Source organism: Mustela nivalis, assembly GCF_964662115.1.
Source record: "Mustela nivalis genome assembly, chromosome: 11".
NCBI lineage: Eukaryota > Metazoa > Chordata > Mammalia > Carnivora > Mustelidae > Mustela > Mustela nivalis.
In genome coordinates this window covers 49571315-49586976 of record NC_139030.1, presented here as the reverse complement: position 1 = coordinate 49586976, position 15662 = coordinate 49571315, and the positions used below count along the sequence as shown (strand labels likewise).

General features: G+C 38.8%; 1 protein-coding gene across 1 annotated transcript in view; it reads right to left on the bottom strand.

The window, feature by feature from the left end:
* LRP2 (LDL receptor related protein 2) overlaps nt 1-15662 on the bottom strand; it is a 197737-nt gene that overhangs the window by 94959 nt on the left and 87116 nt on the right. The window contains exons 17-24 of the mRNA XM_082689243.1: nt 10969-11161; nt 9225-9350; nt 8044-8174; nt 5340-5477; nt 4651-4932; nt 2934-3173; nt 1635-1754; nt 1408-1524 (exon numbers count right to left, since the gene is read on the bottom strand). Coding sequence (XP_082545369.1) covers nt 1408-1524; nt 1635-1754; nt 2934-3173; nt 4651-4932; nt 5340-5477; nt 8044-8174; nt 9225-9350; nt 10969-11161 — 1347 coding nt within the window. The remainder of the gene's footprint in view (nt 1-1407; nt 1525-1634; nt 1755-2933; nt 3174-4650; nt 4933-5339; nt 5478-8043; nt 8175-9224; nt 9351-10968; nt 11162-15662) is intronic.

Here is a 15662-nt window from a genome sequence, read left to right as displayed (position 1 = left end):
CAGCCAAGTCAACGGCAATTGACAGTTTAACCACAAACCATCACAGAAGAATTTCATGTTTTCATGTTTTCAACATGAAACAGGAAATCAGTGATTAAGAATTTCTGGGTGCGGTACACATCTATAAAGTAATATACATTTTATTTAACTTTTCTTTTTTCTTTTTCTTTTTTAAATTTATTTGACAGAGATCATAAGTTGGCAGAGAGGCAGGCAGAGAGAGAGGGTAGGGAAGGAGGTTCCCTCTTGAGCAGAGAGCCTGATGTGGGGCTCAATCCCAGGATGCTGAGATCATGACCTGAGCTGAAGGCAGAGGCTTTAACTTACTGAGCCACCCAGGCCCCCCTTAACTTTTCTTTGTATTCATAGATTAAAACACTTTTTTTCCTTACTGGGGAGAAAGAAATTAATAAAAATCTACTTTTTATGATCCAAAACACCATTATTCTAACAAACGATCATTTATTTACAGTATAAAATCTATTTAACACAAAAAGTGAGCAATAAGAGTTCCCGTCCACTATAGGTCTCCGGACCATGGAGATTATAGATCCATCAGATTTATATTTCATGAAGTTCTCCTTGAATCATAGGACCAGAAGGAATTTCTTTTCTGTGAACCTCAACTGAATTTTACTTGTACCATTTCTAAGGTCCTTGTAACTGTATACTTTGCTTCAGTTATCTCTTATATTACATAATTTCTCTTACCCTACTCTAAGGAACATCTCAGCAGATATTCAACAAATACTAGCTGAAATGAATTCATTTGAGTCAATATCAAATACCACTTCACACCATATCTATACCATAATTTGATCTCTCTACTGAGATTTCAAAGAAACCATTAAGACATCTTTATGCATAGGAAGCCCCCAAAACTTAAAACCCACTAATTTAGGATATCCTAGGAAAAATTAATAGTAAGAACAAAAATATCTAAAAAATATTTAACCTACTTAAGAACTATTAGAACATGCCCATTTATATAACCACTTGATTCACAAATTTTAAGTCATTATTTGGAAATACCTAGTCAACTTTACTGTGTGTTCAATACCATAATCCTTTGATAATAGTTTGTAATTCAGGCTGTCTTCCCTCCAAAGTTTATCCAAATTAGGGAAAACCTGCAGTAGTATCAATGCCAATAAAACTGAAACATGCAGGGGTACCTCGGTGGTGCAATTGGTTGATCTTGACTTCAGCTGAGGTCAAGATCTCAGGGTCCTGAAACCCAGCCCCCACTCTGGGCTCTGCCCTCAGCATGGAACCTACCTGAGAATCTTTCTTTACTTCTCCCTCTGCCCCTCCTCCTGCTAGCACCTTCCCTCTCTCCCCTGCCCTCTAAAATAAATAAAATCTTTTAAGAAAAATGATACATGCAGATAGATATATGGTACTTACGACAGTCTATCTCATCAGAGTGGTCATCACAGTCAAAAACACCATCACAATGATATATGTTACTAATACATCGACCCTCACGGGCACATTTGAATTGAGAAGCAGTGCAATTAATTACTAAGAATGAGGGAAAAAAAAAAAGCATTAGAAATTAGCTCAAGGAGAAAACCACTAAACACTGAGATTATTTTTAAACATCAAGAATAAAAATAAAGCAATCTACTTACCACAACCAGCTTCGTCAGATCCATCAACGCAGTCCTTGTCCCCATCACAGACAAAAGATAGGTCAATACAGCGATGATCAGGACAATGAAACTGACTAGGCATGCATGTCTCTGTAAGTTCTAATGTCATTCAAAAACAAAATCAAGTAACGGTTTATTTCTTGTTCAGTGCTTACTAGAGCCAAACTGCAAAACACTAAGGAGATACACAAGTCATCTCATTTTTATGTGTGTCCAAAATTCTTTCAAATTGGCCACATTGCCAAAGTCAGCCCAGCAAGAGCACGCAAAGCCAGGATAGTTTTTTAGAAAGAGGAATAAAAAGATGATAGGTCAGAGTTATAATCTGTGATTAAACTTTGAAAAACAGACGACACTTTCAAAGCGAGCATCATGAACTTGGACTGGACAACACCTCATGAGTATTACGGACAGAGTCTGTGGCTCCATAGCAATGCTAAGCAACGGAGCCCAACTAGGCATCACGGTTGGCAAGACCCACAGGCCTAGCAGCCACAGTATACAGACAGGTCACGACTGCATTTAATCCAAAGTCTAAGCAGAACAATTAATTCTAGAAACCAGGGTCTCACCATGCGGAAGAGACATAGCCCTTGAGTCAGATGTGCTTGCTGGCTGCCCCATCCTCATGAAGCCGTATTAAAGAGAGACTCACAGAATGTGAAAGCTAAAAGAGGTCTTAAAGTCCAAATGCTACAGAGGAAAGTGACTTGCCAAGTCATGCAGCCAAGTCATGCAACCAAGACTAGACGTTCCTCCAGGGAACTCTACCCTAAACCATGATTACAGACACAAAAACAGTAACCTAAAAGAAATCAGAACTAGCAAGATGAAAAGCAGGCAGAGAGCTCTAATGGAAATTTAAATTTCCCATGCCTCTGTATTTTATCCCCTTTTTGCCTCTATGAAATGAGAAGAAAAACCAGTAGCCAAATATCTGGATCATTTATATGATTTAGAAAAAAACAAATTTGCCTTAAATATGTGAAAAGTCAGTGGAGCAGTTCTTTCCCAGTTCGAGTCTGGATGTTAAGACATCAGACCCAGATCCCTGTTTTGCATCCACAGAACTCCAGGCTCAGGGGCAATCAAAAGTTTCTGGTGTCTTTGATCTTACAGCCAATTGATATGGGAACTGACAGATACAACAGACATGACGACGTGACAACGACATCGTGAAAACTGTTGTGAGCCTTGGAGGAAAGTGCACAAGGCCTCCTGACTGTTGACATCTGCTCGCTAGGCTGACCCACCAACAGAAGTCCATGCCAAACTTACCACAGTTCTTCTCGTCAGATCCATCTGAGCAATCATTATCTGTGTCACAGAGCCAGCTCCTTGGGATACACAGGTGATTATCGCAGGTGAAGAAGGATGCAGGGCAGGAAACGGGTGCCTGGGAGGGGCAGTTCTCCTCGTCACTGCCGTCCACGCAGTCGAACTGCTGGTCACACTTCCAGTGTGCGGGGATGCACTCTCCATGGCGACAGGTGAAGGCGGAAGGTGCGCAGGAATTATCTACATTGAAAATAAACTGGTCACCAAGATGTTTGTTTCTATGTCAGACGCGTTCTTAGCTTGTAAAGACCCAGTTCTTCTTTTTCAACGGGAGCAATATACCAAATGAGAAGAGGAGCTTGGCTAACGGAACTTAATTTAAAAAAAAGAGAGAAAAAAGAGGGTGCCTGGGTGGCTCAGTGGGTTAAGCTGCTGCCTTCCGTTCAGGTCATGATCTCAGGGTCCTGGGATCGAGTCCCACATTGGGCTCTCTGCTCAGTGGGGAGTCAGCTTCCTCCTCTCTCTCTCTGCCTCCCTCTCTGCCTGCTTGTGATCTCTGTCAAATAAATAAATAAAATCTTAAAATATAAATAAATAAAGCAATTAAGTAAAAATTCAAAAAGGGAAGAAATGTGCAAGTCCTTCTCATCATCAGCCTCATCATCACTAGCGGACATTTCTTTAGCAATTATCATACACCAGGCATTTCTCTAAGTGCTTCGTATTTTTTTTTCTCTCTTAATCTTCACATGAATACTGGGAAGTATGCAGAATTATCTGCATTTTAAAGATGAGGAAACTGAGGCTTTGGGAGACTTAGGACCCAGCCCCATATTCAATCTCTAGTTGGTGTGATCTGAGGCCCATCCCTTACTTCTAAGCTAGTTCCTCTAATCACAGTTTCTGAAGAAACCTTGAAAATGTGCCATCCAAGAAATGCAAATTGATAAAATATTCAGGCAAAAATGGGTACTTTCAGAGACAGGAAGTAACAAACAAAAGAGAGAAAATTTTAGAAATTTCAGAGAAGTGCAAGTGCACACTTTTATTTTCAAATGTGACCCTCTTCTTTCTCTCCAAAAAAATCAGGTTATTATTACCATTGATCTCACCTTGATAGAAATTTCTTAGATTTCAATTCTTTTTTACTTTTCTTTTTTTTTTACATTTTACATTTTAACGGGATGCTTTTGTTTTCTGCAATAGCATTCATTAGGCCCCAAAGGTTGTAGACTAGATTACAACTAAAGAAAAATATAAATGTTAAGACCACCATTTCAGCCCTATTTTACTCCAAAGTGGGGGAAAGGGAAAGTAGCACATAGATTTTTTTCAAATGCCATGATTCCAAGTACCTATTTTGAAATACTATCCTTTCAGATATATATGAAAGATTATAGCCTATTTATTTTATTTTAATATGACTTTTTGAGGTGCTTGCCTTATGTCATGACTGTACTGGTGATCCAACAGGCAAAGTCAGGGGGAAAAAAACCGTTTGTCAATATAGTCCAAATCAATGGCAGAAATCACTGGTAACATTATCTATTAATGATATTTATTACCTAGATTCCTAAGGCCTTGGACTACATATTAAAATGTGAAATTCCAGATGATTTTTTTCCCACAGAGACAACCCAACCTTTAAATAAAGGAGGGGGGCACCTCTCTGTATTCTGCTCATCACAGAAGTCTCTCCTGGGTGTAAGTTACTTACTGAATTTGCCGCACAGGTGCTCATCGCTGTTATCGTGACAGTCATCTACTCCATCACAGCGGTAGTGACTGGGCACACACCTGCCGTTGTTACAGGGAAAGGAAAAGGAGCCGCACTGCTCCATGGGCGGTTCATGGGATGGGTCTTCCTGGCATGTCAAGTGATTGGAAGTCAAACTCATTCCATACGGGCAACCACATACCCGCTGGAAATTAGGCACCGGGAAGCAGAAGTGGCTGCAGTCACCATTCGGATGTGTGGGTTGATTACAGTAGTTAGAACCTGAAAAAGCAATGCCGGGGGCGGGGGGGGGGGGGGGGGGCACGGACGGGACAACAGTGAGTTATGTACACTTCCACTGGGTGGATCACAGGTGTAGTCTATGAAGGAAAACAAACAGGAAAAGAACAATGTTCCGACTCAACACTACGAAGTGGCTTCTTTCTGGAAATCAACATGCCAAATATAACATTCAGTACAAACACAGAAAAGTCCTTAAAATATGTTTTCCCAGCAATACTTCTAGGGTTAACAGAGCTGAAAAGAAACTTTAAGTCTTACATTCTTTAACTATCTAGGTGACAGGAATGTGTAACAATCAGGAGCTATCCTACACTGCAAGTACTAAAGAGAAAAGAAGCCACCATGTTAAATAAATACAAACAGGTGAAAAAACGTGGCAATCTTACCAGTCTGAATGTTGGCATCGTATGATTTCACATGCATTATATTAGCGATGCCATTTCGGATAACCCTCATGTCTCCACCATCCGTTTTCCTGACACGAACAATAGCACCCAATCTCCAGTCAGTAAAAAACACATAGTCTAAGAAGAAACACCAGTGGTTAGTATTTTCATCACAGCTCCCTTATAAATCCTTTTGGGAAATACAACATGCTTGCAACACTTTTGCAAATGCAAGAAGATTTTCCAGTAAGTATCTGTAATGGGATTCTGTGATCGTTTTCCGTGACTTGTTACTCTCTAGGAATGACTCTTTACAAGGCAAAGATGATATATTTAATGATACCAGGTTTCCAGTTCAGGCAGGCATGCATGGAGTATGTGGACAGCATTTAATAGCCATTAGGTTTAGATTTCCCTAAGTAAAAATAAAATTTTGGATTATTCAATAGAGCACTGAATGTGCCTCATATGACTGAGTTCTTATTCTAGCTAAAGCACTAGACTTCTGAGTGCTTACAAGCAAAATACTTAACTGTGCGAGGGTTTTTTTGTTTAGCTTTGTTTTGTTTTTGGTAAAATTAAGAAAACAGACTAAATCTCTAACCTCCCTTTCAGATCGACCATTCTATATATCTCATGTCTTCACTGAGGACACTAATTTTTTTTTTTTTTACACTCAACTTTACTAGGAAGCTGTTGAAAGGGGAAAATACAGATCTGGTACAAAAAGGAACTTTTGCTGTAGCTCTGGAGATCAGTAAAATGATCCACAGTAGTGTGCCTACCTCTACGGCTATAGTCCTTTTCCATGAAGTTCAAAATGTGAGAAAGAGGATTCATAAGACTCTGAACTTCAAAAATTTAGTCATATTCACTTTACACTAACTACTGAAGCAGGGAACGTATACATTTTTTAAAGAATCAGTGAATTTTTCTCTTTAAGGATACTTTTAAAATTCCCAGCTAACCAAAAAATGCCTAAAATGCCACAAATTTTATCATCAGACCAGTTTTCCTTATCTGTGGCCTAATCAATGGCTAATCAGTCACTGACTTACTAAATCTTATCTAGACTGAGTCCCACCACTCAAGAAGGTATCTTACTAAACTTAAATAGATAAGAAGTTCAATAAACCTTTCACTCCTGTGTGGTGCACAGATAGTCAAGCAGATCTAGCCTTTCATTCAAAAGAATGATGATTTCGGTGATGTTATGCAATCAAAGAATTTTCCACCAAAAATTCACAATGAGGGCAGTGTTGAGAAACATTATTATTATTATTATTATTATTACTATTACTAGTATTATTATTTGGGAAACAGTGTTTTTTTCATGAGTATACACCAAAGTTTTTTTCATACTGATAAAGCAAAAAGGTATTGAAGCTGCGTTTTTATTCAATCCCAAAGCATTTTATCAAGAGCAGAGAAAATTTAACATTGTTATAATGTTCCGGTGTAACAGCCAATGGCTGTCTGACATCATTAATGAAAAGGGAGTGAATAAATGGGAAGGCATAAAGAGGAAGGATGAGTATTTATAACTGACTCGTCTCATCAAAAATCTTACTCTTTCAAGAGCATTTTTAAAATATTTTTAAATACCATGCCCTCCTCCACAGATAAATGGGCAGCAGGATGGAACATGCAATATATTTACTAGCTATCATTCCACACTGTATGTGTGGGAGAAAGTCTTTGATTTACAGTCAGTGTCTAGTCTTTAAAAGCACCTGGCTGATTTTTCAGAGTAGGAAGTTTCAACCAGGGACACAACTAGCCCATGGGTTAAGGCCTTTGGTGGATCCCAAAATGGGATCTCTAACTGGACTAATGCTAGTTTTTCAAACAGAACCATGGTAGATTTTAGTGTCCCCTCACCCTCCTGACCTGGCACTTTTGTGCAATGCACAAACTTTTCAATCATGCACAGAAACCTTATTTTCAAGACTCGACAAACCACCTGTTTCACAAGTGCCAAGCCATGTTCTTATTCCCAGCAACTCAACCCACAACACCATGCCTTCACTCAAGAGGGAAGGATACATCAGTGTGATCCCGATGGCTGTAGCTTCCCAGAATTCCATGTCCCCAACAATCTTTACTAGCAGCAGTCAATTGTTAGAAAGGTTGATGAAAAAACAAGTACATCTTGCTATTTTACACAAGCCATGTTCTAACATTTCTATGTAACAATTGTATCAGTTACTCAACATGTGTCTAAAAAGCTTCAGAGTCATTCAGTGACTATGCAGTTGGTAAATATGTGTAATGGTTTTTCCACAGCGAATCTGAGGACATTCATAGAGAAAACAACAAAACATTACAGGTTACCACAAACGCTCTTGTATTATTCTTGAAAATGATGAAAGCAGTAGTTTACTATTTCTTTGTGGGATATTTATGTAAAAGAGTACTCAGGGAGTTAAACTTTATAATACATGCAACCTACAAAATGCTATACCTACTTAGTTACCAATTATTATCTAAAAGCATCTATAAGAAAAATATACCTTAACAGTGAAATGTTTAGACAAAAAAAACCCAAATATTTAGTCTATACATAATAGCACCATTTTCATTTTTCATATTCTAAAGTAACCAACTGTTCTGGAAGTGTGAGACTGTCAAATGAGGATGAGTCCACTGTCAACAATTTGCAGAGTATAAAAACAACACACACTTTTATTGCTTCAAAGCATACCTTCAAAGACAGTAAGTCCAAATGGATGAGTCATCTGCTGTATATGGCCCAGGTTTCTTCTGTCTGAACCATCAAAGGTGCTGTGCTCAATTTTATCAAAAAAGGCATCTACCCAGTATAACCGTAAAGCACTAAAATGATAAAATACTTAGTTATCTGTCATCCAGAAACTAGTAATGCATCCTCTACACTGAGGGCATTCATAAATGGTATGTTCAGTTGAAACATTTATTAAGCAAAGTTTTTAAAAACTAAATTATACTCATTAAAAATCTAATAGTTGTATGCCCCCCCGACACAAGTACTTTCACAAAGTGCTTTTTAATTATCTTAGAAAACATAAAATGGGGGTGCCTGAGTGGCTCAGTTCATTAAGCATATGCCTTTGGCTCGGGTCATGATCCCAGGATCCGGGGATCGAGACCCAGATGGGTCTCCTTGCTCAGTGTGGAGTCGGCTTCTCCCTTGCCCTCCGCTCCTCCCTCCCGCTCATGCACTCTTTCGCTCTCTCTAATAAATTAATAAAATCTTTAAAGAAAAAGAAAACTTAAGATGTTGTTATCTTCAAGTTAGGTATTTCATTTTTCTCCTGGTTAAGTCCACAAGTTAAGAAAACCATGTTTAAAAGGCTAAAGATACTTCTTTCTTTGGTCTCTCCTATAAACTACTTTGGCATTTCATGTCTGTCAGCTTTTTTACCCTGATAGCTTTTGCTATATTCTAAGATCATTAATATCCTGAGAATTCTCTTATACTTCAAAATTCTCCCAGAGTACATACATGTGCAAATATGCATTTGTTGATTAATTGACATAAAAGATTGCTTATCCTCAAGATGCCCTCTATGAAAATTACATGACTTGAACTTCATCAAATCTCTATCTTATATCTAAAGAGATTTGGGTCTTGCCTCCTCTGTACTGACCTCTCAAAGGTCCTATTATTCTGCCTCCTATATCAATTCCCTCAGAATATTCATGCAGTGCATTAGTTTTCATCCCAGGAGAAGTTGGCCAACTATGTTTGCATCCTTGTATCATTCTATAGCCTTCTCCCAGCACCAATCAATGATGTGAAAATATCTGAGTGCAAGTAGTACCAGTTTCCTTACTACATTATATTGTTTCATAATTATGTCACAGTAAGTGGAAACTCAGTAATTTGGGATGATTCCTACTTACCCCCAATCAATGGCCAACCCATTGGGCCATCCAAGAGTAGTGTTTACTATCGGCAAAATGTTAGATCCATCGCTCCACGCTCTCATAATTTTAGCAGGACGGAACCAGTCAGTGAAGAATATGTACCTAAAAAAAGAGGTAATAAATCAAACATGTTAACACTGGGACAAACTACAGGACTTGGAGAGATTTAGCACAAACTCAGATTTTCCAGAGACTTGCTACAACTAATTTCATTTTCTGTATATGCTATTGGGCTTATACAGAAAAAATAAAATCTGCCTATTAAGCAGACTGAGTATACAACTGATCTAACTCTTGTTTTTTGGGTCTCTTAATTAAAAGTTTGGTTATCGACATATAACCAAAGTCACAAATACAAATGGCATTAAAATGGGCATCCAGAGGAGAGAACCACTGTGGTAAACCTAGGACCTAAAACTATTGTCATCAAGTAGATTCTTTTATAAAAAGACATAATTCAGGTTACATTTTATGATTCTATTTTTTAAGTAATCCCTATACCCAACATGGGGCTCGAACCTATAACCCCAAGACTGAGTCACATGCTCCGCCAACTGAAGAGTGCACCCAAACCAACATAACTTTCATACAATCTCTACCCAAGGCATGTTTGTGTTATTCTGAGGAGTAACATAAAGAAAAATTTAGGAGAAAAAAAAACTTCTCTTTCATGTGAGCCTTAGAAACTAAAATTAATCTTTTCCAAAAGTAACTTTCTAAAATGTGACTTCATATTCTTTTAAATGGAAGAGTCAGTAGGAAAGGAATTTAACAGCTTTTCAAAACCAAATGCCAAAGATTTGGTTTAAGATAAATTCATTAGAAAATCAACTCTCTACACGGCAATACAATTTCTTATTAATAGTATCACCAATTTTTAAATGTTTCTTACATTATTTCACAGGGAGAAAATTTAAATACAAAATAAACATTCTAGAGGCAGCATACAGAGTTCTTAGACACAAAGGTTTTGTAGTCAAAGTAGGCCTGGAATCTGAATCCTAACTATGGCTTAACAGGCAGTCATCTACCCGGCTCACAAACCAGCTTTTGAATTAGACAAGATTATATGAAGTGCTCACTATGCGCCCTCCATGAGTCAGGCTTTCGTGAATTCCTACACATTTTCTTTCTTTCTTTTTTTTTTTTTTTTAAATTCCACTCAACTACAACTACCCAGCTGAGACCTGTTGAAAACAAACATATTAGCTATAAACCATATTTAAATTAGAACCTAAAAAGAATAGTATAAACTGTTTTTGTCTGACACCGCCAGTCATGGAATGGTTAAACATGAAATCAGTGTGTAGTCTGAAAGACTTTTTAGTCTGAAAACTACTGAATGATTAAGCAAGTTTTGCTACGCTTTATATCAATACATTAAAGCAGGGGAAGAATTTGAGCCTTTCCTGATAATTCCACTGTACATTCAATCCTTCTCTACTCAATCTGTATCACATTGTTGGTCCTCTTCAATTGTGGAAAAAAAAAAATCCAAATTTTAGTGAAGACTGGGAAAGCTGAAACTAAGGAGAAAGTGTTTTCAAAGAGATAAAGTGATTACGTAAGCTTATGCTAAAGGGATAAAATTGAAGATGATTTCAATTTATATAGTTCTATCCTACATTTGCTGAACTTGCCAAAAAACTGTGGCACCACTTTTCCGTAACTTTAAAAGACATACCGTTCCAAGATCTTCAGGGAACATGAACACACTTACCCAGCGAGAGGATGAACTACAATTGATCGAGGGTTATTTAAATTCTGGATGATTGCACGTCTCGATTTATCAGCTAGCCTCATGACACTGATACTCCTGTAAGAAGGGTCTGTCCAATAGAGATTCTTTGAAATCCAGTCAAAACTCAAACTTTCAACACTTTCCACCCTGTTGGCAGTGAGAACCTCTCTTCCTGTAAAGTGAAATATGGACAGAGTTTAAACTAAGCATATTCTATGACATACATTTTCCTGCTACTGCATATTTAAATAGTGTCAGAGTTACAGTATATTTCAGTAACCTATATGGAATTCCTTTAAAAAAAAAAAAAAAAAACCTAAACTGCTGAGCAAAAACATGAGATAAACCTAGAATCTATCCATTCCCTGAAGTTTGGATCTCAAAGAACAGAAATGATTCTGATAAACAGAACCAGAAATGGTATGCCCTACATTTACTCCCCTGGTCAACCTTCTAGAAAAAAAATTTAAAAATTCTCATTGCAGAACATCTGAAGAGAAGATACCTGAGTTCACATACTCACAAACACCACCCACAGACAGCTCTGATAAGCTGACAGGTACGACTGGGGGAGGGAGGGATCTTTGAGGTGGGATGGCCCAACCTTCTCATCAACGGCATTTCAAAAACTCTAAGTTGCCACGTTTTGAAAAGACCAGTGAAGATACCAAAAGAAAACCAGAACTGGGTTTGGGAGAAAAAAGCCACTTTCCTCTTTGTGAAACTTTTCTGTCTTATCCTTTCTTTTTCCTATTTTTGCTAAAGAAAATCTGAGTCACAGTACAAGACAACTCTTTTTTTGATGTAGGATAACCAATGTTACTGCCTTTTCCATTCATCTACTTAGTGAATTATAAAAAGAAAAGTCCTCTAGGTGCTAGACACCGTAACTAGATACTTAGGAAACATAGTATTGCTAACAGTATTATAATAGCTTTCACTGAACACTAATTATGAGCCAGGAAGTGGTCCAAGAATTTTACATGGGTTCATCCACCTTTACATTAGTTCAGTTGAGGTATTACTAGTATCTCTATTTTGCAGATGAGGAAACTGAGTCCTAGAAAAGTGAAGCAGCCTGAAAGAAGTGTGGACACTGCCTTCAAGGGATTTATAAATGAAGTGGGACAGAGCCAGGGGGCAAAAATCAAAGAGTAATGAGTGTTATGACAGAGGTATGCAAGAATGATATGAAACACAGACTCCAAATGAAGCGTATGGCAATGTAGAGGTGAGGAAAACTTTCCCAAAGAAGTGTTGAATTGGATACTATAGGAAAGCGAAAGCTTGGAGGTGAGAGGGAGACAGACTGAGAACTCCACGTTTCAAAGTTAACACGTTAATGACATAGGCTAAAAGAAAGGGAAAAGTCTAGATAACCACCAGATCCTGGGAGGAATGGAAGAATAAGAGGGGAAGGGAGAGTGACCATGCTCTATGCTAAGGCAGGACGTCTGTGAGAAACTGGGTCCAGGTGTCCACTTAGACCTCTTGGTTTTGAGGTGGTTGTGGGATATATGGAGAGATATCCAAGGCAGTTGGCATTATACGGCTGAACCTTAGAGAGCTCAGAAAGAGATTTATATCATCAACTGAAAGAGCCTTCTTGATCTTTCCTTCATTCCCCAGGTTAGGAGGAAAATCCATCATAAATCTCCCCACACTGATTGATAAATCATTACATAAACAGTAATCAAAGACACGGAAGGTGCAAAGTCATGCAGAAGATGAAGAAGAAGAGAACCAATGCTAAACACCAGAGAATACAGTTGTTCAGGAAACAGGAAAAGAAGGAAAGACGTGTAAAGAGCACCAGAAAAAAAATGGCCAAGAAAGAGAAGGAAACAAGACTGGAGGTGACCAAGATGAGAAGGGTTTCAAGTGACATAGTTGGCAGATTGAGATGGCATGAGAAATAAGTGGCAAGTACAAAAGTGGAAGTGAGAACAGGAACATGTAATCCAACCATGGAGAGAGCAGTAACTAGAGAGACACAGGAACTGGCAAGTGGGTTAAATTTTTAGGATGAGAGATTTGAGCATATCTGAGTTCCTGAGCTTCATTCAACTGATCTTGACTTTAACTGATTTCTGACAACTCATTTTCACCAACACTTATTCCTCTCCCTGGAAAAGAGCAATGCAATACCTCCCTCACCAAAGCATAGAAAGTTTAACCACTGACTACAGAATATTTTAAAAGGTAACTTGCTCAACATGTAGACTGGAAACTGACAAAAAGCGTGATGAGCATTCCAGTTTGACAAAGCAGAAGGGAGCTAAGCTGTGAGACACCGGTAGGAGACTGAGCTTAGATGGGGCTGTGAGACCCAACACTGACTTTTGGTGAGAACTAAGATTGCCTGCTGTCTTCCAACCACAGAGGAACTAACTCTGGTCCCCAGAGAAGATGCACTCTGGTTCAAAGTAGAAGACTGACCACATACATTTTCTCCTGTTCCTTCCAAACTCTTTTTTTTTTTTTAAGATTTTATTTATTTGACAGAGAGAGAGAGAGAGAGAGAGATCACAAATAGGCGGAGAGGTAGTCAGAGAGGCAGGCAGAGAAAAATGGGGGAAGCAGGCTCCCTGCCGAGCAGAAACCCCAGGCTCAATCTTAGGACCCTGAGACCATGACCTGAGCCGAAGGCAAAGGCTTAACCCACTGAGCCACCCAGGTGCCCCTTCCTTCCAAACTCTTAAGATGATAATACAGGGACAACTGGTAAGAGATTTCCATGGTTTAGAAGACAAAGTGATTAGAGGGATAGTAACTAAGTTGGGGGAGAAAGCTGCAAACTCAGTGCCAGCAGAGGGAAGACCCCCACACACACACAAACATGCAGAAGCCTCAGCAAATTGGCTCTCAGAGGTATTAGGAGAATAGGAGGGGTGAGGAACTCAGGGGCTTATTTAGAAGTTGGTATCCAGAGCAATTACACCACCAGATCCCTCTCAGAGCCTAAACTTCTATGCCACTCCCTTCCACCTACCTCTCTGACCAGATCAGACATCTTCTCTGGAAGAACTGATGCAGAGATGCTGTGGGCTCAAGGATACTACAGTGCACAAGGGAATGCTGGGATGGAACAGAACTGAATACAGGAGGATTGTGTGACTCATAAACTGAAGGGTCCTCAGCTCCCTGTCCTCTGTACTTCTCTAGAACATAAGACTGCAAGCTACCCTCACCACCTCTTACTCCCCACACCAAGGAGAATGGAGACATCTACTAATGACAAATGACTATCTCCAGAAAAAGATTCATTAACATCATTTACTAATATCAATGTTTGGAAGCTCCCCAACAGAAAGGCTGCCTCATCACAGGAAGTTCACCAACTGATGAGACTCATACATACAGACAGACCTTCTGGTAGCTTTTATAGACGTGCCCTTATTAAGCAATAAGATATTAAACAAGAATCACAGAAATTTGAAGAAAGCTTCCACCATGGGGGAAAAAAAAAGTTGAAATTAAAAAAGAAGACGGAGGGGCACCTGGGTGGCTCAGATGGTTAAAGTGCCTGCCTTTGGCTCAAGTCAAGATCTCTAGGTCCTGGGATCAAGCCCCACTGCTAGGCTCCCAGCTCAATAGCGAGGCTCCTTCTCCCTCTCCCTCTTCCCCTGCTTGTGCACTCTCTCTCTCTCTCTTTTTCTAAAATGAATAAATAAAGTCTTCAAAAAGGAACTTAAATAAAAAGGAAACAGAGGAAGATGAATTTTTTAAATTCCAGTATAGTTAACATACACTGCTGTATTTGTTTCACATGAACAATATAGTGATGCAACAATTCTGTATATTACTCAGCGCTCATCTAGATAAGTGCACTCTTATCTGGTTACCCTTCCCTTATTTCATGCATCCCTCCATCCATCCCCTCCCTGGTAATCATCAATGTGTTCTCTATAGTTAAGAGTCTATTTTTTACTTTGTCTCTTTCTTTTTTCCTTTTTCATCTGCTTCTTAAATACCACATATGAATGAATCATATGGTATTTATCTTCCTCTGACTGGCTTATTTCACCCAACAGTATACTCTCTAGCTCTATCCATGTTGTTGCAAATCACACAATGTCATTCTTTTTATGGCTGAATATCATTCCTCTGTGTGTGTGCTTGTGTGTGCGTGTGTGCGTGTGTGTGTGTGTGAGACATCTTCTTTATCCATTAATCTACTGATGGACACGGCCATTTCCATAATTGGGCTATTATAAATAAGGCTGCAACAATAGAGGTACGTGTATCTTCTCAAATTGGTCTCTTCATCCTTTTTTTTTTTAAGATTTTTTTATTTGAGAGAAAAAAGCATGAGAGGGGAGAAGGTCAGAGGGAGAAACAAGACTCCCTGAAGAGCTGGGAGCCTGATGCAGGACTTGATCCTGAGACTCCAGGATCAAGGCTTAACCAACTGAGCCACACAGGCACCCATGTTTTCATCTTCTTTAGACAAATATCAGTTATGGAATTACTTTGAAAGAAACTTTGAAAGAAACTTCATACGGTTTTCCATAGTGGCTGCACCAATTGACATTCCTACCAATAGTTCAGAGTTCCCTTTTCTCCACATCTTCATGAACACTTGTTATTTCTTGTCTTTTCAACATTAGTCGTTCTGACTGATTTCGGGTGGTATCTCATTATAGTTTTGATTTGCATTTACCTAATGATTA